Source organism: Lonchura striata, chromosome Z (assembly GCF_046129695.1).
Source record: "Lonchura striata isolate bLonStr1 chromosome Z, bLonStr1.mat, whole genome shotgun sequence".
Taxonomy (NCBI): Eukaryota; Metazoa; Chordata; class Aves; order Passeriformes; family Estrildidae; genus Lonchura; species Lonchura striata.
This window is the reverse complement of record NC_134642.1, coordinates 11,735,405-11,757,138: the sequence shown is the minus strand read 5'-3', so window position 1 is coordinate 11,757,138 and position 21,734 is coordinate 11,735,405. Positions and strand designations below refer to the sequence as shown.

Here is a 21,734-nt window from a genome sequence, read left to right as displayed (position 1 = left end):
TTATAAACTTGAATACCTATATATACAAACAAAAATAAATCCAAACGTTCACAACACTCAATCTCTCTCTTACTAACATAAACTCTTTTATGTTAGTTGTATCTTAATGATTTTCACCTACAGTGCCCCAGAACACTGTCACTACAGCAAATGAAGTAACAAAACTAGAATTACTTATTTTAATTTTCCAGAAAATTACCTGACTGTTTCTTGAGAACTTTTGCTAAATCTTCAATGATTCTGATGCAATCAAGTCCCTAAGACATTAAGAAAAAAAGCTGAAAGATGTATCTGCTCCAAGTATTTTAGCCAAGTCTTTTATTATGTGCCATTAAGCATAAACCTGTATAATCAAATGTTTCATGTTGTACAGAATTATGTGAATACAAGAAATTGTTTCAAAATAGCATATGTAAAATCAACAGCTGATAATATAATAACAGAAACTTTTTTTTAAAAGGTAGTATTAGGTATGAAAGGAGACTGATGTGCCCCTCCATTGTTTCCTATTCCCAGTTGTTTAATCAATGAAGAATGTTACTTATCTGCACAATAAAGTTAGAAATGCAAAACTAGCTACTTTATTCTTATACTCATCCCTAGGGCAACAGTAAACACCACTAAAATAATCTGCCTTAGTGGTAACTTAGTATTTCCTTCTAATATCAAAAGCTTTTATAAAATTATTAACTTATGCTAGATACACAATATAAGAAAATTCTGCATTTATTTAACCATAAAACCAAAGTCTTCTCGACCTACCTCAGCAGTTTCCAGACCATCTATTGTCATACAGATATCAAGATCACTTTGTTTGAAGCCAAAGCCATTTTTTGAGGAGCCAAACAAATCCAGCTTGGTTCCTGTAAGGCATAGGTTGTATTACAGCCATATAACAACAAAAAATATCAAATTATATATAACACAGAATCTCAAATTGTATGTAGCTGCAAACCACTGCATGTCTCCTAATGTAGGCAGGAAAACATTACTGTATTTCTGTAGTGCATTAAAATTTTCCAATCAGCTTTGCTTATGAGAAAAGAATCTCTACTATTATTGATTCAAATAACCAGTCTAACAAATCCAGAAACAAGTTAGGTTTTCCAGTAATTAAATCATCAGCATGTAGGTCAAGCTGACATCTGACTGAAAAATGCTTTGTACAGAGATTCTCAGGGTAAGGGATATACCCGGCTCCAGTAAAAAAAAAAAATCTTTTTCTAATTTTAAAAGACCATGAACTGAAGTCCACATGTTACAGGTAAGAATTCCAGAAACAAACAAAGGAAAAAATCAAATGCCTAGGTTCTGTGAATAGGACAGATATTGTACCTATATTTTAAAATATTCCAAGACCAATAAGTTTCCACAGAAAGTACTAAAAAAACATTATTATTTGTAAGAGCAGTTTGATTAATAAGTGAAGTTAAAATAACAAATGTAAAACTATTCCACTTCTGCTTTGATTGTTCCTTCATACTAATATGTGCTATATATGAATAAAAAAAAATTCAAATTTAAAAAAAGCCTTAAAAGAATTAGAACAAAAATTAATGTAATGAAGTATTACAATGCTGAGCAACAATATGAGTTAAATATTCAAAACTAGAGTGTTTATTATACTGAAATTATATTTTCTTGGAAAACACTCAAGTATGAACAATCAAAATTATAAATAGAAGTTAGAATGGCCTAATTACCTGGGAAATCCTGTCTAATGAAAATTTCCAAGCTTTGTCTTATATACTCTCGAGCATGATCTTCTACTTTATTTGGAGCAAAATCATCTTTAAAAAAAGAAGAAAAAATTACAACAATTTAAGCAACTACTCTTTAGGAAGAGCAAAGAGCAAAGATTCAAGTGAAAATAGAGAGGGGTTTACAGTGGGGCAGGGGAAGGGAAAGAGAAAGAGAAAATTCACATGTGAAGGAAAGAAAGCAAGGATGAAGTAGAAGAGAAATACCTGCTCAAAGAAAAACATTAATTAGACAAATTATGCATTTTGTCTGGTCAGAAATGGCGAGAGAGAAAGGAGGAAAGTTGGGTCACTCTGAAAAGAACAAAAGTGGAGAAATGTTACAAAACGATATTTTGACATAATTTTTTCTAGAATACTGAAGTCTTTTTTTATGAAAACTACAAGTTAAGGAACAGTTAACATAATTCACATCAGACAAATACAAAAGCATCAGTCAAAAACTCCACCCAAAATTAGATTCTCAGAAAATGTATTTTCCTGGATGAGTAATCAACCAGCCAGTTGGAAGAAAAATCTAAACACCTTCTAATTCTCTAGATAAAAGCTACTGAGCAGCTCTATAAGAGTCATTAACATTAAACCAAATCATAGAATCACATCTCAGAGTTGGAGGCAATGTAGCAAATAAACTGTCACCTTGTAACACCATTAGTCAGTGGGTATTAACGTTTTTTTTCAGATTCTTTTTCTATGGCACAATATTCAAAGGAAAAAACTTACGGTAACACTGGACACAAACTTGATCTAGAATAACTGAAAACTTGGGTGTCAGCGGTGGTAGTGGGTCAAGCTCAATTTTCTTGAAGTCTTCTGGACAATCATTCTTTAAATGACCTTCTCGTTTGCACAAGCTACACACTACTGTAGGAGACTGCATGAACAAAAAGCAAGATTAGTTTTAAAAACTACAGTACTTTAATAAATTGGAGCAACACTTTCATACAACTTCTAACAGAACACAAGCAATATGTTTATGTTCTGATACAGCTTGCTTACCTTGCCCTTTGTAAATGCTTGTTTACTGAATTCATAAAGAAGTTCAGATTCTAAGCACTGTTCTACTGGTGTGGTCTCTTCAGAATGGCTTCCCTTCTCAGTATGATATTCTTGACTCAAATTGTTCCTCAGAGGTCCATCTACACTTTCTTTGAATTGTTTGTTTTCATATTTAGTGGGGATGGAAAAATCATCTTCCTCTGACAGTGCATCATCATCTCCAGATCCAGTATATGTGTTATCCCCATCTGTAATGGTAGCACTGCATTCTCTCTGATTTAGAAGACTAGGTGCCTCCTCTTCATCTTCATCATCTGAGTTAATAGTTTGGGATATCTGACTCTGTGTTGAACATAGGAATTTCTGTGGGGATTCATCCAGTTCATCAGTACCTTCAGTGCTACTGTACTCATCAACGTCAATCTTACTGTCTGTTATGCCACTGCATTCCAAGCCAAATTCATCACTCTCTGTAAGTGCAGTTTGTTGAAAACCTTCTAAGTCTGAAATCCCACATGTCTCCAATTCATGCTCATTCATCAGAACAGGGAGTTCTGCACTGTCACTGTCTTCATCGACTGTCTGCTCAGCAGCCAAAATAGTATCCCATTGTCTTTTTTGTTGTTCATGCTCTTCTTCTTCCTCTTCTTCTTCATCTTCATTTTCACTCTCTGTCTCTTCACAACTAGGTTTAAAATCCTCATTATCTCCAGAAATAACTTCCTCAATTATACAGTCTGAGTCTTCATGGGTAACTCCCAGATGACTTATATCATCAGCCAATTCTTCTTCTGTGAAACTTTCTGAGCCATCACATAGTTTTGAAGGACCAATTTTATGTTCCTTGGGAATATGTGTATGCTCCATTATGGTATCTTCTACTATGGCCATTTTTGTTCTACCATCCAAGTTTTTCAAGTCGGAATCTTCATGCTTTATAGCATTTTTTCCATGGTCCAGCATTTGGGATTTCTCCTCACTTGCATTTGAAGAGGGTATTTTGCTCCATTTTGCTTTTTTTTTTTGAGGCAAGGCAAAATACTTGTAAGTTGCTCTCAGACAGTGAAGAATATACACATACACTAGCTGGCTGTTCAGAGTTCTTGCCACATTCCTTTTGATTGAATATGGGTCTAGTAAAAAGAAGAAGCAAGTCAGCAGTGAAAGAGTTAATTTCTTAAAAAAAAATAATAGTTACATCCTTACAGAGTCTGACTTGCTAGTAACTCTTAAACATCGTGTAGGGACTTAAGATCTACAAATTGTGCTGAAAACAATTTTTTAGTTCACTTTTTTATTTCTGAAAATGTTTAAAATAATACCAATTTATTAAAAAAAATACTCTACTACAACCAGTCCAATATTAAAAATTTCTAAGTTGTAACACACAATATTAACAGCCAAGTCAGCCCCTTATAAAAATTAAAGTTTCAGTTCTTTGAAGTTTGTAGAGAGATATTTATATACCTTCCACAGCAATGCGCTTTTTAGGCCAGTCCTTTAGCTCACGAGACACTGGTTCCTTGAGTCGTATGCTAATAACCAAATCAGCCATATTGAACTCCAAAGCATAGAAACGAAGCAGTTCAAGCCAGAGCTGACCAACAGGTACTGAACACTGCTGACTTACATCAAATACTAAGGGAACCTGTCAATTACAGAAGAAAACCTTAAATAATATTTAGTGCACAGGCATTTAGCTGCTATGCTTCCTTTCTTTATGTGTGGCAGAATTTATCACTCCTGCAATTGCAGTAAAAACCACAATTAAAAAGTTGAAAGATATAGTATACAGCTTCAAAATTAAAGTGCAGCAATGGTTAAGAGTAGCATCAGTGTTTAATAACAATTGGTTCTTTAAGTGTTTATACCGTAATTCATAAATTTCAAAGAAAAACGCACATCTCATGTCACAGGACAGAATGGATTATACAACCTATTTTTCAGCCAAGTCTAGGCTGAATTGTTAATTCTCACAACATGCAATCACATAGTGATGCTGTTTCTTACAAAGTTGCTATAATAGTAATAATTTGTAAGAACAGTTCCTTAGCACCAAGAGCTGAGCACAACAGACCTTGAAGCAAGCAGTCGTGCAATCTCTTAGTTCAGCTCATGGTTTTGAAACATAAGCACACAACTGAAAGACAACATTGTTCTTTTTTGAGAACAGCAATGTCTGCTAGAATACTACAGGAAAAAATTTAGAAGTTCAGACCTCGCCCCTTCTAGGGGAAGTTTCTTGTGGCAAATCAGAATCATCAGTGGGGTTATGCTCCCAAACCACAGCATTGTTCTTGACTTCTCTCAGATGAAAATGAGTTAATTTGTTTAATGAGAATCCTCCAACCTAGAGGAAATAAAAAAAGAAACACAGAGCTAAACATCATGTGAACTTTAAATTTTAGTCCCCACACTGCAGTAAATTGAAGTTTAAAAAAAGTTACTACTAGAATATGCCCCAACCTCTTTCTCTCTTCTCCCAATACTTCTTTACAAAAAACTCCCAATAGCTCTGTGCACCTGGAAGGGTGTGCAGGTGTCCACAGTCAGGAAACAGACAGTGAGGTGGACTGAAAACCGGATGAATGGCAGATCCCAGAGGGCTGTAATTAGTGACACAAAGTCTAAACATGGGCTTGTCATTATGGGTGTCCCACAGGCGTCAATACTGGGCCCAGTGTTGTTCAATTTGTTCAGCAATGACTGACAAAGAGACAGAGGCCCCCTCAGCAGGTCATAAAGACACAAGGCTGGAAACAGTGGCCAATACCCCAGAGTGCAGCCACGACAGGATGGAGAGATGGGCAGAGAAGAGCTGTCTGAAATTCGGCAAAGGCAAAAGCAGGTCCTGTATTCCACTGGGGAGGAATAACCCCAGGCGCCAGCACAGGTGGGGGGAGGATCTTCTGGAAAGCAGCTCTGTGGAGAAGGACCTGGGGGTCCTGGTGGGCAGCAAGCTGTCCACGAGCCAGCAGTGTGTCCTGGTAGCCAAGAAGGCCAGTGGTGTCCTGGGGTTCATTAGGAAGAGCATTGCCAGCAGGGTGAGAGGGGAGTGATCCTGTCCTTCTACTCAACCCTGGTGAAGTACATCTGGAGTGCTGTGTCCATCTGGGCTCCTCAGGACAAGAGAGACATGGAGCCCCTGAAGTGCGTCCAGCAATGGGCTACAAAGATAATTAAACAACTGGAGCACCTCAGTTATGAGGAAAGGCTGAGGAAGCTGGGCTTGTTCAGCCTTGAGAAGAGTCAACTGAGGCAACTCATCAATGTCTGAGTATCTGAAGGGTGGGTGTCAAGAGGATGGATCCAGGTGGTGCTGAGCAATAGGAAAAGAAGCAATGGGCAGAAACTGATGCAGGAAGTTCCACCTGATTATGAGGAAGAACTTGTGTGGGTGTACTGTGTGAGGGACCAAACATTGGAACTGACTGCCCAGAAAATTTTGTAATTCTGTGTCATGCAACCTTTTCCTTGCACATTAGACAACCATAAATATATTTTTTATAATTATATGGCCATATACAACAGGACATTTTTCTCATCCAGGTTAGAAAGTGCATGTGCTTTTGAATGAGTCAGGAACGTAGTAGAGAAAATTGCTAACTACAAAATTCTTGTAATTAGTTACAGGAATTGGAACATGTGTGCTAAACATAACAAGAGACTGTAAGTACAAAAATGGGTGCAATGACTATAACCGAATGGGAATTCAGTTATTGGAATTGAATTATTGGAATTGTATTACGATGCCAATCCAGAACTGGATTCTGGATTGGCATCCAAAATACAACTCCTGACATTAAGATGCATTTTGGTTTCTAAACCAAAGAAATAAATGCTGTAAATTCATAATGTGATCCCTCCTAATGGTATCAGTGCACCAGTGTGCTCCCCAACCATGGTCTATTTTTTGGAGAATTCGATGGCAAATTCTAAGATGTTGTTTTGGGATGTAGCTATGTGGATCGAGTTCTCAACAGTCTGGAGTTAAGGCTGAAGAAAACGAGGAAGTAAATAGTAAATGCCCACCTCCCCTTATTCACAGAAGGGGCAACAGAGCACTTACTTCAGTGACTAGGATTATGAAATGCAACCTTTACAGCTAGGCATACTGAAGTTAAGTGTAGTCATTGAATGATGATGAATTCACACATGAATTCAAATTCTTAATTCCTGCAGAAATGGCTCACTTATGGCTTGCTCAGAGTAGCATAAAGCTGACAGACTATATACCACCACAAGCAACTGGTCCTCTCATTTATACTATTCAGTGTATTAATACACATACCCATGATCCCAAATAGACAGGCAGAAAGGGCTCTTTCCTCTGTTGCAGAAAGAAAATAACCATTAAAGCGAATACATAAGGTGACAAGCCTCCCTCTTCAGGACGATCCACACAGCATAACTGTAAAAACAAATTGTGCAGCCATTGAAGTTTCAAGTGATACTACGAAAAATATTCTTTTAATTACTGTTCAGAAGTCAGTCACATTGAATACTACAGAAACTCAGATACCTTTGAACTCCTACCAGATGCAATTTGTTCTCAAGGCTGCATATTTATTGCAGTTACTATCATACTACCATAACATTTTCAGTCTAAGAGCCATAGGACACAGAGAGCATAGACCACATCTGCAAAAAAATGATACCTCCTTCTGCATAGATAAGTCAGACATTTTTCGATTTTTAATTAATATTTTAATTGCAGACACACAAATTTTACACATTATGTTAATTCCCAAGATTGTTTTCATCTACAATAGAGACAAAGAGTTTTTTCATTTTTTTATATGACGGATTAAGTTTATGAGAAACTAGCAATTCCATCTCCTATGCATGCCTCCTATGCATACTAGTTCGGTAACAGCAAGATGCTTACAGTCTGCACTCCACTGAATGATGCTTAAAATTCCATTTATGAAATTTAGTGGAATGTTATCACACACAAATGATAATTATGTAATTTAAAAAACTTACAATTTACAAGAACATATGTCCTCATTACAGCTCTTTTTCCAAGGGCTGTTTCAACCACCATTTTCTAAACCATAACTACAGGCATAATATCAAAGTTAATTCATTATTTATTCACAGATAAGGGAATACGAATGACTCTCACCTTTGCCCAGTACCTGAAGGCAATCACTAAAGGTACGATAGTGGGTTCCAGCCTTCCAAGTGTAGCCAAATGGTTTGTTGTTAGACAAGCATTCTCATTCCCTGCACTCACTTTACAAATAAGGCCACTAAAATCCAAAAAGAAATGAAAGATCTTGAAGGTTTTGTAACATCCAGAGGTCAGATAACACCTCACAGAACAGTGTAGCAGAAGGCTGTAAGGAAACACTTGACAGCCTCTTAAAGACAGCATCTCTGCATGAAAAGCAGCATGCGGTACTAATTTGATTTATAGTTAGGTTGAGAATATATATATATTATAATTTTCTGTACACGCATTTTAAGATACAATTCAAATTTAACTATTTTTCTAATATTAATTTCCTGAATTGAAAAAGTTATAGTATTAATTTCTTTCATGAAACAGAAATGTCTTCCCGCACCACACCCACCATCAAACAGTTTCTATGCTGTTTTAACACAACATAAAATATTTCTAAACACTGAAAAATCAAGGTAGCACCAAATAACTGGTAATATTTTTATCAGCATCTGTTCATAGAATGTTTCATGAATCTTAATTGATATTCATCAAATGGGCAAAATAAAATATTTTTCACTTGTTCTCAAAATACAAACGAAGCTAAGCAAACTGTTCTTATCCTTACAGAAATCTATAATTTAATATGGTATGTACACTACCTATAAGAAAGGAACGTTTCTGCTTAAGCAATAATCCCAAATGGAAGGGTAAGGGTACATGCTGGAAGCCATAATGGTTGAAGGGGTTGGAAAATACACAGCTGAGGACAGAACAACCCTTACCCTCTTATTCTAGGCTAGGAATGACTTGCCCATGAGAGTTAGTTTGTGTTTCAAGATCCATGGAACTGTAATAATTTAGTACAGAAACGTCTTTTATCAGGTGGTAATATAATTTATATTGCTATATACTATTAGAACACACAAATTGACAACCGAGACCTTTGCTTTTCTCTGCACACCACCACTGGTACTCTAGCATGGAAATCTGCATCAACTTCCGTAAAAGAGTCTAAATGGGAAAAAGAAAAAGAAGAAGCCACATTAAGCATGATGTTAATAAAAAAATACGTTGAACTGGATGCAACTAGAAGAGTACAAATAGAATTTCAGCTTCTAATATAATGACTAATATTGAGAAAAATAAAGTACATGTGATTTATGTGTTTCACATTTGATAGGAAGAGTATGGTCTATACAATAAAAACTGTTAGGAAAATACAGAGAAAAACCAGAACTTTTTAGAATTCATATATACACAGTAGGTAAAATTAAGGAGGTATATTTTGGTTAAGAGCTGGCTTCCGTAACTGAGGTATGCAGAGAGACCTACAACACCTATGGAACAATATTAGTGCAAAAAATAAAAACAGAGTGTTACATCACTACTATACAGAAAAAAATATTTTCCCTTGTTATGTGACAATCTCTTATGTAAACATAGAACAGGCTTGCCTACATTATGTCCTTTTGCTATGATTTTTCTGTTTTTTTTCCTTCTTATTCTCAATATAATTTTCCAAATATAATTCAGCTGTCAGCCACCCTAGTTCCTTCTCTTAGTGGTGCTGATTGATCCAAACTCAACTTATTTTTTGATACCTTTTGAAACCTATGGTTTCACTGGGCCAGGAGGGGAAGAAACTGTCAAAGAATTTTAGATACTTTACTCAAAGATTCTGAAATAACAAGATTTTTGTGATGTTATTTAGCTAACTGGACACCTAATTTCACCAAAAATTATCTTGCTTTTTCCACTAAGGTATCTCAAACACCTAATGCTCTATCCCTGTATCTTCTCATGCATAGAGAAGACACTGCACAACATGTTAATGCAAATATTTATTGCTTTTCTGATACAACAGTGACCCTAACTTCTTACGAGATCTGTGTCTTCTTCCTCTAATCTAACGTAAAAATAACCCCATTCTCAAACACCACAATGGTCCAGACAATAAAATGCACATACAATGATGGTGGGGGTGCCACTGAGAAAATCTAGGTCAGTAAACATACATGTTTTGAATTATATGGTGTGGTTCCCAAGCTGTGGGCATAAAGCAAGGCAAGGAAACAGTGAAGCTACTTTTTGCAATCTGCATTTAAAAAGAGTAGAGTTTTCACGCCCCCTTGCCCAGTATTTTCTTTTTTTTCTTGCCTGCATATGCTTGGGTTGAGGAAGTGCCGTTTAAGGATCATAAACTTTACTTCCTTGTATAAATGTGCAGAGTTACATTCATTATCTGAAAAAACCCTGTGTGCCTCTATGCAGTCATCTGTACATGGCCATCACCTGCGCTGACACACACGTGCAGGTAATTACAGGAAAAGAGACCACAATGTGAAAATACATTACTGGGTTTCTGTTAAAGAACTTAGGCTACTTTCTGTACTATGGCTAATAGAGCAAGCAGGGGAGGGCAGCAGAGTCTACCTCACATGTACTGACATCTTCACTTATAATAAAGAAGAATGCCTCACACTAGGAATTTCTCACATCATCAAAAATAAGAGAACTTCGGCCCTCGTAACATGAATGTCAAACTAAAAGTAGTTTTCCTAATGCATTCTTTTCTGCAGTATTATCCAGTCTCATATCTTTCTAAGAAAAGAATAGCATGTGATGTACCTGTTCATCACAGGTGAAATTCAACGATACTAAGCAGTTTAATGAAATTGAGAAGGCAGTAATTTTTTCTTACCACTGTTCTGGAGACTTTCTTGCACAAGTAAGAGAACATCTGGTTGAGTCATCTGTCAATAAAAGGAATAAAACTGTTTTTTATCAACCATCTGTCAAGAAAGTGACTTTCTACAACTCAGATTTAAAACCACTTCTACGTGTACTTCACTATTATTAAGTTGTATTAAAAGGAACAGGAGCTCTGGTTGCTTTGAAGGAAAAATATATAATCCTGGAGTAATTGCTCCTAGAGTTATTTTTACCTTTATCAAAGACTTGGCTATGGTAAGAAAACCCCCACCAACAGAATTATTGTTTCAGTGTGCTTAAATATGACTGCATTCTGACACAGTGGACTTACATCATATTAAAACCTGGAATTATGGCTTTTTGAAATTCTGTGCATGTTATGAACTTAGATAACTCTTGGTTTCCTAAAGGAAATGTTAAATTCTAACAATGGGACTGCCAAATCAACTACAGCAGCAGTAAGTTTAAGTATGGAATCAGGTCCTTAATTCCTTTTCAATGTTCAAGCACAAAGATGCATAAAAACAATTAACATGACAAATAAAGACCTTAAATTACTCCACATATAAATAACCATGAGGTTTCATGGCTCAAATATAACCTAGTAGTCAAAATGTGCATATGTGAAGATATCAATACAAAACCAGGATCAGTACTGAAACAAGACCACAGAAGTGTAATTTACTCCAGCTGTTAGAGAACATGAATAATCATCTGTCTCAGAGGACTGCTAGAGTACACATGTTTTAAGTGTTTTCATAAGAAGTTTCAGCAAAACATAAAGATGTATTATCACACTGCCTGATGACTACAGCTCTGTGAAGAATGTTATTTTAAGACCAGACCGCCACTGTTTTACCCAATGGGCTTTTATAACTGTTACTACCACACTATAAAATATATTTACAATATAATCTACATGAAGATGCAAACATTCAAAACCACTAACACATACTTAATAAAATGGCCTTACTTACATTGGCAGGAAACTGGGTATCTATGTTTAAGTCTGAAGTTTTGAAACCAAATCTGCTATAGGAGGAGCCATACAATCTTAATGAACACTCTGCAACAAAAAGAATTATATTTCATTTACACTATGCCTAACTCTGAGTCTGTTGCTAACTACAGCATTGTTAATACATCTTAAACCTAGACTTGGTTTTGGTAAGCACAGGAAAAAGAAGAAAGGTCTTTAACAGCCCAGAACTGTTACTAAATCCTGCCTCCCATGCTGTTGTTGGTAAAGTCTTATCATGAAGACGTATCATCACATCTTTTTCATCCTCACTTTTTACTACAGGCCTGTTTGTGTCATGAACTCCATTGTAATTTAATTCTGGAACAGGTTTATATTGCTAAATCAAGTTGTTCAACAGACTAGTAACTAAACATGCTGTTTTAGAATTTAGAGAGGTTTTAAATTCAGTTTTCATTTCATAAGGTGTTGGGGATTTTTTTTGTTTGGTTATTTTTTTGTTTGTTCAGTTTTTGTTGTTATTTTGTTTTTAATAAGCGGGCATATCTAGTACTTAAATTGCAAATAATACCTGGCAATTTTTGACGCAGCAAGTTTTCCATCATTGTTTTAATGTTAAGCCTTTCTTCTAGATCTTCATTATTTAAGCCAAACTCCTGCACAACATTTTCAATAGCAACACCAATAGCTTGTATTTGGGAAGGCGTTGGAGGAGGAAGAGCAGTCAGCCGTTGTTCTTCTTGCTTTTCCTTTCAAGATAACAACACCAATGTTTCAGTGAGTTTCTTGAGTTGCTTTACATGCTAAAATGAATGTCATAAACTCATCCCAAGTAATACCAGAACCACCACAAATTTTCTAGGTAATGTAGATAATTGGAAGTAATAAAGAATCTGATACTCCAGGAGGTTTCAGTAATGTTCAGAGATTACATATATATATATATATAGACATACATGTATTTGGCATGTTAAAAAAAATCATCACCTATGAAGTGTCAAAAGGTAGCAGCTAAAGAGGAAGAAACAAAAAACCTGCATAAGACATATTTTTGTCCACTTCAAGCAGGCAAATTAGAAGCTGTTAAAAAAAAGTAAAATTCATGTCATGCTTGAAGTTATTTTGATGCTTATGCTCAAAACAAACCTATTTCCTTTACATATAAACAAGTCTGTAATACTTCACAGATGCTTAATTTTTGTAGTATTTCTAAACTGAAATATTCATTCTGATGTTTCAGTTATAAAATCTACTTCTGCCATATAGGTAATAACTTCTAATCCTGCCCTACCAACTGCTCCTCATTGAAAAGTTCAGGTCCCAAACTTACTGTTTTCATTAGTAACAGTTTTTAAAAAGATTAAAACATGGTAAAAAAGTAAAGGAGTGGTTTTAAAAGCAGCACCATTTCATTATTTTTAGTGAGGTAAGGAAGGCTTCATTAAACCACAATTTATAATTTTTCCTTGGCTAAACTCACCTTTAAGCTTTTCTTGTGTCTTTTTTCTTTAATATGCTTATGAGCAAAAGCCACTGACTCAATGAGAACATCACACAACTTGCAGGTATATTTTGCTGATGGATAGCTTCGAGGTTGCTAAAATAAAGATAGTAAAAAAAACCCTTAAAATATATAAAGGTATAATTTTCGTTTCATTCAGTACCCTTGCTAAATTCAGTGGACTAACTCTGAAACCTACACCCACTTACTGTAGCTTCCTTCACTTCTTATTTGCCATCAAAAAGTTTGCACATCAAATGTAATGTCAGAAAAATGACACCATGTCAATCACATCCAACACCTTATCTTTTACGGGATAAAATACTCAATGCCCATGGAAGAATACATTAACTGAAAAAACAACTACTCCAGCAGTTTAATTAAGATCTGATGTCATTCCATGAACTAAAGGAGCAGCCATTTTTTTGAACTTGAACTGCTATCAATGTTGTAACAAAAGACCCCAAAAAGATAAACCCTCATCTTTTTACAATTCATTAGCAGCCAATATGGTTACTAAAATTCTGTAACTAAACTTTCTAGCTACAGTCAGAGATATTGCTCAAAATGTACCATGTACAATATATTTATATGCACAAAAAACAGGAGAGGTCTATCTGTACGAGTAAAGACAGCAGCACCTTCTTCAGTCTATAAATGTAGTCTCGCTTCAATCGTTCTTCAGCTTGCTGAAGCCCCAGAAGTTCTTTTGCTGACAGCACAGATTCATCTATGACTGGATCTTCCACTTCATCATGATCACACTCATCTTTTACAGTTCTTCTCAGTCTTCTTGGTTTTCTAAGCTTCTTCATTTCTTATAAAGAATTATGAGAGCAAACATGTCAAATAACTGCAGAGCACCAGACAGCATTTAAAAAATTGTTTTCCTTAATTAACATTCTACTTACATGAAGAGTCAAAGAATGCACAATTCACCTACCTGGTTTGGTTTCACAATTTGTCCTGTGCAAGTCAGATAATAATAAGTGTATGTTAGCATCACCACCTATAGTGCCTTTATCTCAAACTACAAATAAATGAATTAATTTTTTCCACTGAAGAAAATCACCTTATTTAGATACCTTTGCTAACTGGAAAAAAAAATTAGAACTAAATGCAATAGATATGCCTGTATGTCATTACACAGAAAATACAGAGTATGTCCAAAGATTTTGGGATGCCTGGCTAGGCTTTGGTAGACAAATAAGGCAGACTACAAATATGACAGAATTAAAAAGTTCAGGCCAATCTGACTGATTTGTAAGACCCAGCAGCACTCTGATATGGCACTGTTGTAGTTTAACTCACGTATAAGCAATTCATTAACAAAGGATTATTACTGGTGATAATATAATTTGCCTTTCAGCTAAACCAGTATATGGATCATACTACCTTCACAATAATTAAATAAACAAATGGAAAAAGTACACACCACTGCTGGCTACAGATACTAAAGAATGGACTTGCTAAGTATGTGCACATTGCTTTAATAAAGCTGTAAAACTTCCATAATAATAATGCTTAAAAAGCTTGTTGTGTTTACAGCAAAAGCTCTGGAACAAATCAATCTAAACACCACTTCTACTTTGAAGTGAATTTTATCATGATTTTGAAGCAGAAGCTGCTATTGTCCCAAAGCCAATACCTGTAAAAATAATCTCAGGAATAAACATATATATTAGATTTCCACACCTCGCCTTTAACTTGTACAGCAATACAGGATGTCCCAATGCCTGGAATTTCTAAAGTTCCCTTCTTCTAAGAAAGTTCACGCAACTTCCTTAGACTCCCAAACTTTTATCATAATATTTAATCTGTAGTAGGCTTTAATCTGTAGTAATTAAAAAAGGCAAAATAAAAACCCCAGATTAAACTCCTCTTCTAAATACATTTACAAAATTTCTTTCCCATGATCACAATTTTTGTCTCTAATAATTGGCAAAAGGCTAACAACCAAGTTGTGTATTTGTGACCAGTTATTTGATTCAATTCATTATGCAGCACATGTGATTAGTGGTGTAAACAGTACCAGGGCAAAGATGGTAATATAATTTCTTTCTTTCAGCAGCAGCACAAGTTTAAGCTGCAATAAAGAGAATTGTAGAATAAAGAGGTTGTAGAAGCAGTACTCCAAAGGAATCTCCAGGGTGCACAAACAGAAGTCTGAGCTTCTGAACCTTCCCCACATCCTCCATTTTTGCATCGACACTTCTGCTCAAATTCCTAAGATGTGCCACATCTGTTTCACTATATCTTTTAACTGATGAGTGTGGATAGAACCTGGAAGTATATTAATGTTTTCACAGAAAAGCCTGTGACAACTACCTACGTCTTAATTATTTCTGTAGCCAATAAGTAACTTAAAAAAATTTACGAACTAAATAAATACTTCTAATATTTGGTAGGTACAATAGTGACAATCTAATTATAGGTTAATGATTAAATAAAGTACTAAAGAACAGTGTCTCAGAGATTTGGTAAACTTCCTTATGAGCTACAATAAAGAAGATATGAAGGCAATGAGAAGGACAACTGCACAAAATATTTCAAGTAAATGCTAGAAGAAACATTTTTGGTAATTTTGCTACTTGACACAAAATTTCTGAAGGGAGCTCAGGAGGTGAGCTATGCCATGCCTGTGCTTCACAGCAGGATGAAATGAACTGTCAAATCTGAGCAATGCTCAGCTAACCTGTTCTTGAAGGCCTGTAAAGGCCTTCAAGTACCTTTTCCACAAGCTGCCCATGAACTTCTCCAGAACCTTCCTAGCTTTACCTGTAGAAACTTGCCCTTTATTCCTCACCTGAACCTTTCTTGCTCAATTTTAGGCCCACAGTTTTATGTCCTATCTAGTGGAAAGAAACAACATAGTTCATGACATCAGTAGTAGCTTTTTACAGTACTAAGCAGGAGCTTTTGAAGTAGGAGCTTTTTACAACTTCTTATACAGAAGAAGATTACCTCCCTACCCTCTTCATTTTGCAGAAATATTGGACATTGTTCACAATTTGAATAGCTTCTGTTTCCTACATATCTTGACAACCTTCTTGCTTTTCTTTGCACAGCTTCCATTTTCATACAAATGGAGTGCCAAAACTGGATGGAGGACTACTCAGGAAAAGGGGTACTTCAGACTCTGAGGGTTTTTTCAAGCCTCACAACCCCATGATAATAACTACCCATTATCATCTCTGATTCACTATCATTTCAGATCCTTCTCTGAAAAAATACTACTTTATAGTAACTTTTCATCCTTCATCTGCATAGCTGATATTCCTCCTTAAACAATGGCATTTACAGATCCTTTATATTTCATCCTATTTGTAGGTTATTTCTCCAACTGTGCAAAGTTACTTTAATTGACCTTCTTGCTTTTCTGCATTCCATTCCTACCAGCTCCACAGCATATTCAATTTTCAGAGCACAAAATTAATAGGTCTGTTGTCTCCATTCATCATTAGAGTAGTATAACAAACATTGAATGGAATAGAATCCTCACTCACTATATGTTCACTCACTACTTTCTTTAACTGACAAAATACTTTCTTTAGTAATTTCTGAGTATAGTTACCTAATTAGCTTTGCAAGCATCTTACATTAATTTAATCCACACAATTTTCCACTAATTTACTTACAGAGTATCCAAAGTACTACAGCACTAGTACAAGCAATACCTACCAAATACCTTTCTCGTGTCCACAGGGGACTGATCAATTTTAAATAAATAAATTAGGGCTTAGCATACCTTTTCCTTAACAAATGCATACTTACTACTTATTTTTGTTACTTTTTAAATACTTACAGTATATTTGTTCCAAAACTGACCCCTGAGATTTAAGCTGAACACTGTTTTAATTTTTCTTTTAAGAGACACTTGCCCATTCCTGTAGTCAGTAACTCACTTCCCTTAAGTTCTCAAGTATGATTGCCAGTGGTTCCAAAAATCTATTTCAAAAAGTTCCTTAAGTTTCACATAAAAAAGTTTATTACATCTAGTGAAAGAAACTAAAGAAAACTTTAACTGAAGAAAAAGCTTTGGAAACACTTTGCTCTCTCCTCATGTGAGGTTGAGCTCTCCACAGCTTACTTCTAACAAGAGATGCTGGGCACCTGTTTGCAGTTTATCTTTTTAGTGACAGCTGGTATCAAGGCAAAGGACATTTAATTGCTGGACTTCCTAGTGTCAACCAGGAATAGCTCTTCTCAGCAAAGGGTCTGATCACTACTGCCTTTGGCTCCCACTCTTAAATAAAATAAGACAGGTTTCTTGTCAACTAGCATTCCCTGTTAGCTGCATCACACACAAGTTTATAGTCTCTATATTCTTTTAAGCTTCCTATTTTTGCTTTACTTGCATTCAATGAAAATATGATTGTATGGATCACTTCACCCTCCCTTAGGCTGTCATTCCTGACATTTCAATGCTTTGGGTTTGTACTCTGATTATTAGTACCAACTAACCACAGGGAAGTTAAATATGTATGAAGAACTAGATTTATGTTATTGCTGCACTGAGTTCTCACAATACTGACACAGCATTGCTTTCGATCTTCATTAAGATACATTGTTAAAGACCTCATTGGTAGCTCCAAAAATCTTACTCTGTTACCAGCTTAATTGAAAGATTTCTTACCAGCCTCGACAGATTCCATCAAATTATACAGGGAAAATAACAAACAGGGACACCACACAGATGCTGCAATCTACTTACTCCTATCACTCACAGGCTAAACTACAAAGACAACACAATCTATAAAACAAGTTCTGTATTATTTGCTATAACAATTTGTCTGAAGTTCTACAAGTACAGAGCAGTCAACAGTTTGCAATACATGAGAGAACAAAACCACTTTTTTTGCTTTAATAGTGAATCTTGAAATTTTACTTTTCAGTAAGACAGGTACGAAGCTACTTTACTGGATAGCTATGCAAAAACAAAGAAATACGTGATTACCAGAACTTCCTTTCAGCATGTCTGGCACATCTTTGCTCATTAAATCCTCCTGAAGTTGTTGTCTTACACTTCTGTTTCCAGCACCTTCCACCTCGTGAAAAGAGTCCTTTCTTGTCCTGCCATGCCCAGGAATCCAGGCAGCAGAACGGTATTCTCTCCAGGTGTCAGCAGAACCATGATGGTCATCAGATACCCACTTCTTCATTTGGTCTCTATGGATATCAATTAACTTTGACCCTTGACCGTAAGCTGTGTTTTTAAGTGAATTTGGGCTACTCAAAACACTTCGTGGCCCTCTCCTGGGACTGCTTCCGTAATGACCTGGAGTTCCCTTTTTCTTAAGCAAGCTGGTATCTATTTTATTGCTACAGCCAATTCCATATTCATCCATGACTTGGCAGTCTATCTGTGAAAGACTTTCTTTTAATTCTTCTGGATGCAAAATTTCCTGTTCCTTATTTTGTTTGGCAAAGCAAGGTTTTGCAGCATCTCCCATGATTATTGCTGTTCAGCTTAGCAATTCCCACCTAGAAATCAAAAAGTTAAAAGCTGTATTTTAAAATCAAAGGAATGAACACTGGATATTAACTGGTATGCTCACAACAATTAAAGCCCTGGCTTAAACCAAGGCAAGAAAAAGCAGTCCAACACTCAACTAGGTCTCTTCTCTTAGTATGTCTTAACACCTATGAGTGGTTTATAAAATGCAGAGATGGCCTATGGCTTTTCCAGGCCCTACGGTCTTTAGGACAGATAGAAAATTTTAAGAGTCTACATCAGTCTCAGATCAGTACAGGAAAGCTTTGAAAGAATGGCTGAAGGAGGCAAAAAAGGAGGCAAGGATGGCCCCAAGGCCATTCTACATAGCAGAATATTCCTCTCTGCCCACAGCAGACACTGTTCACCTTGTTAAGAATGAAAGTCATGATCATCAGAGGACAGAGAGATGCAGAAGCTAAGTTGCAATCTAGATATCAGGCAAGTAGGATATAATGACAGAGAAACAATGTGCTGTCTGCACATTTTAGGCAGTGCACCACTGTGAGGTCTCACATTACTCAGTATTAAGCACTCCTATTTCACATTATTTTAGTGTTGTCTAAAACATCTGGACCACTGAATGGCCTGCACACCCACCTCCCTTTCTTTGGTTACCTCTATGTTCTTACCACAAAACATTTCCACAGAGCTCTAACTTCAATGTTGCCAATAAGCCATGTGGACTGTGAAAGGGGAATTACAGGAAGAGACTGTGTAAAACATGTTAAGTGGCAGTGGTTGCCTCAACAAAATTTTATGATTTAAATACAGACAGATACAACAAAACAAAAAAAATATTTTCTCTTTCGAAATACTTGTAGATGCTCAAGGATGCAGATAAAACTCTAAGAAGATGTAAAGAGCATTTTCAAGCACCTAAACATCACAAAGTGCCCTTCTGTTGCCGTTAATATGGGAGGATGGTACCTGATTTTTCACTTTTGAATTTTTTTTAAGTTCTGCAGGCCACAAAGATACTCTTAAGAATCTCAATGTCTGCATTTTACAGGCCTGAGGCTTTTAGTGCTTATGCCCCTCTTAGATGAAGACAGTTTTTTGGTCCCACACAAGCAACAAAACAAATAGGATTCCTGTCCTAAAGAACAGTATTCTCACCCAGTTATGTACATCTCTGGAAATGCAGCTAAGAGCGGAAAGAAAAGTTTCAAATACACGAAGTGCACTTGCTTCCTATTTTAGGCAAAAAACGCTGTCAAACCCGAATTTCAGAGTGACCTAAACCCAGCCTGTTTTAGAGTCATCCCCAGAAGCGACGCCCACACCCTGCCGCCAGGCTGGATGACGACACCTCCCTGCACGGGAAGGAAACAGAAAAGTCCAAGTTTACGTTCGGCTCCCAGGCACGCCCGGCGCGGGCAGGGGCTGCCCCGGGGCTCAGCGGGGCAGACGGGCAGGACGCCGCGGAGCCGGCAGCGCCAGGCAGCGCCGGCCGAGCTGCCGCGGGACCGGGCGCAGCCGGCAAGATGCCGGCGCAGCAAACGCACTGCGTGGGCCAGGGCTCCCTCGCCGCCACGCCGCCGCTCCCGGCTCGCTCCTCCTCGGCCTCCCGCGGGCTGACGAAGCTCCCTACCCCCTCGTGCCGCCCTCCGACTCCGACGGAGGGACTGTGGCGCAGCACAACCCGAACCGCCGCCTCAGCCGGACACAGCCCGCGAGCGGCGGGGCCGCGGCGGGGCCCGGCACGAGGGGAGGGGGAGAGGCAGGCAGAGGGCCGGGCGGCGGGCACAGGCCGCCGGGGGACGCCGCCCGCCGCCGGGCAAGGCCTCGCCCTGCCGCCAGCCGCCAGGAGAAGGGCACTCACCACCCGCTACCGCCGGCCCGCCCGCCGCCCAGGGCTCGCCATTGTGGTGCGACGGAAACGGCGCCGCTCCCGCAGCGCGCCCGGTCCGCCCGAGCCTTCCGGCAGCGCGGGCCCGCCCTCCGCGCCCCGCGGGGCGGGACGGGGCCGGCGCGGAGCTGGAGCCGCCCCGGGGCGGAGCGAGCGCCGAGAGCGGGTGTGGCCGAGCGCGGCGTGCTGGGGCCGGCCTTTCCTTACGCCGCCTGTCACGGTGGCTCCGCCACCTCCCTGGGCAGGCCTTTGCCCCGTCTAATCGCCCTTTCTGTGAAGAAATTACTCCTGAGCCTCCCCTGCCTCAGCTTGAGGCTCTGCCCTCTGTCCCTGGTGCCTGTGAAAGAGGCCGAGCCCCGCCTGGCCGTGCTCTCCTTTCAGGCAGTTGTAGACTACAAAGAGATCTCCCCTGCCCCTGCTCCAGGCTAAACACCGCCAGCCCCCTCGGCTGCTCCTCACTGGACTTGTGCTCCAGACCCTTGCCCAGCTCCATTGCCCTTCTCTGGACATGCTCCATCCAGCACTTATATGTCCTTGCAGTGAGGAGCCCAAAAATGAACACAAGATTTGAGGGGCGGCCTCACCAGTGCTGGGTACGGGGGGACAATCCCTGCCCTGGTCCTGCTGGCCACACTATTGCTGATGCAGGCCAGGAAGCCATTGGCCTTCTTGGTCATTGAAGAGATGAATAATGTACATTGCATTTATCGCCCAGAAAACAAGTACCTAATTTACTGGCTTGCTGAGAAGGGTCTTTTTCTACCATGCTTTTGCATTCATATTTATGGAAAAGAGGGACTTTTAATAAGCCTCATGAGGTGGTCCTCATAAGAATTCATCTTCCCATTCCAGTTCAAATTGCCTTAGCAAAATATGTACAAGTATATAGGTTTTGAAGATAGGTAAACAGCAGAGACTTCCCAGAATAATTTATGGTACCTTTCCAAGGCAGGAACTTGCAGCCTAGTGCTTTGCATTAACAGTCAAAAGATACTTTTGACTTTCCCTTTATTACCCTTTCCTGGTAAGATGCTTTCTGGTAAGGGCCTGGCATGGAAGGATAGCATATCTTACGAAAACAATTGCTGTAAGCAGGTGTAGCTGGGATACCAAACATGAAAATGTTTCTGAACCCTGTCTTGCCTCCTTCCATAAAATTGTTGAGTGGCTGCAGGCTCAGCAGGTTTTGTGTCGTAGTGGCTGTGGTGACTAAAACAACCTTTGGTCTGATGAAATAGTCTCACTAATGCAGCCATGCAAGACTATC

At 38.2% G+C, this 21,734-nt stretch overlaps 1 protein-coding gene across 2 annotated transcripts in view; it reads right to left on the bottom strand.

Moving 5' to 3' along the window:
• Window positions 1-20,569, bottom strand: part of TUT7 (terminal uridylyl transferase 7) — a 33,148-nt gene extending 12,579 nt beyond the window's left edge. Inside the window, exons 1-17 of one of the 2 annotated variants that reach the window (XM_021531134.2) lie at window positions 20,441-20,569; window positions 18,079-18,605; window positions 13,763-13,938; window positions 13,101-13,217; window positions 12,192-12,369; window positions 11,619-11,707; window positions 10,631-10,682; window positions 8,871-8,940; window positions 7,888-8,014; window positions 7,051-7,170; window positions 4,978-5,109; window positions 4,227-4,407; window positions 2,760-3,892; window positions 2,484-2,634; window positions 1,704-1,790; window positions 763-863; window positions 200-257 (exon numbers count right to left, since the gene is read on the bottom strand). In XM_021531134.2, the coding sequence (XP_021386809.2) occupies window positions 200-257; window positions 763-863; window positions 1,704-1,790; window positions 2,484-2,634; window positions 2,760-3,892; window positions 4,227-4,407; window positions 4,978-5,109; window positions 7,051-7,170; window positions 7,888-8,014; window positions 8,871-8,940; window positions 10,631-10,682; window positions 11,619-11,707; window positions 12,192-12,369; window positions 13,101-13,217; window positions 13,763-13,938; window positions 18,079-18,574 (3,268 nt within the window). In that variant the 5' untranslated portion in view covers window positions 18,575-18,605; window positions 20,441-20,569. Of the gene's footprint in view, window positions 1-199; window positions 258-762; window positions 864-1,703; window positions 1,791-2,483; window positions 2,635-2,759; window positions 3,893-4,226; window positions 4,408-4,977; window positions 5,110-7,050; window positions 7,171-7,887; window positions 8,015-8,870; window positions 8,941-10,630; window positions 10,683-11,618; window positions 11,708-12,191; window positions 12,370-13,100; window positions 13,218-13,762; window positions 13,939-18,078; window positions 18,628-20,440 lie in introns of both variants that reach the window. The other variant, XM_021531135.2, reaches the window with a different exon arrangement.
• Between the last annotated feature and the right edge of the window lie 1,165 nt (window positions 20,570-21,734).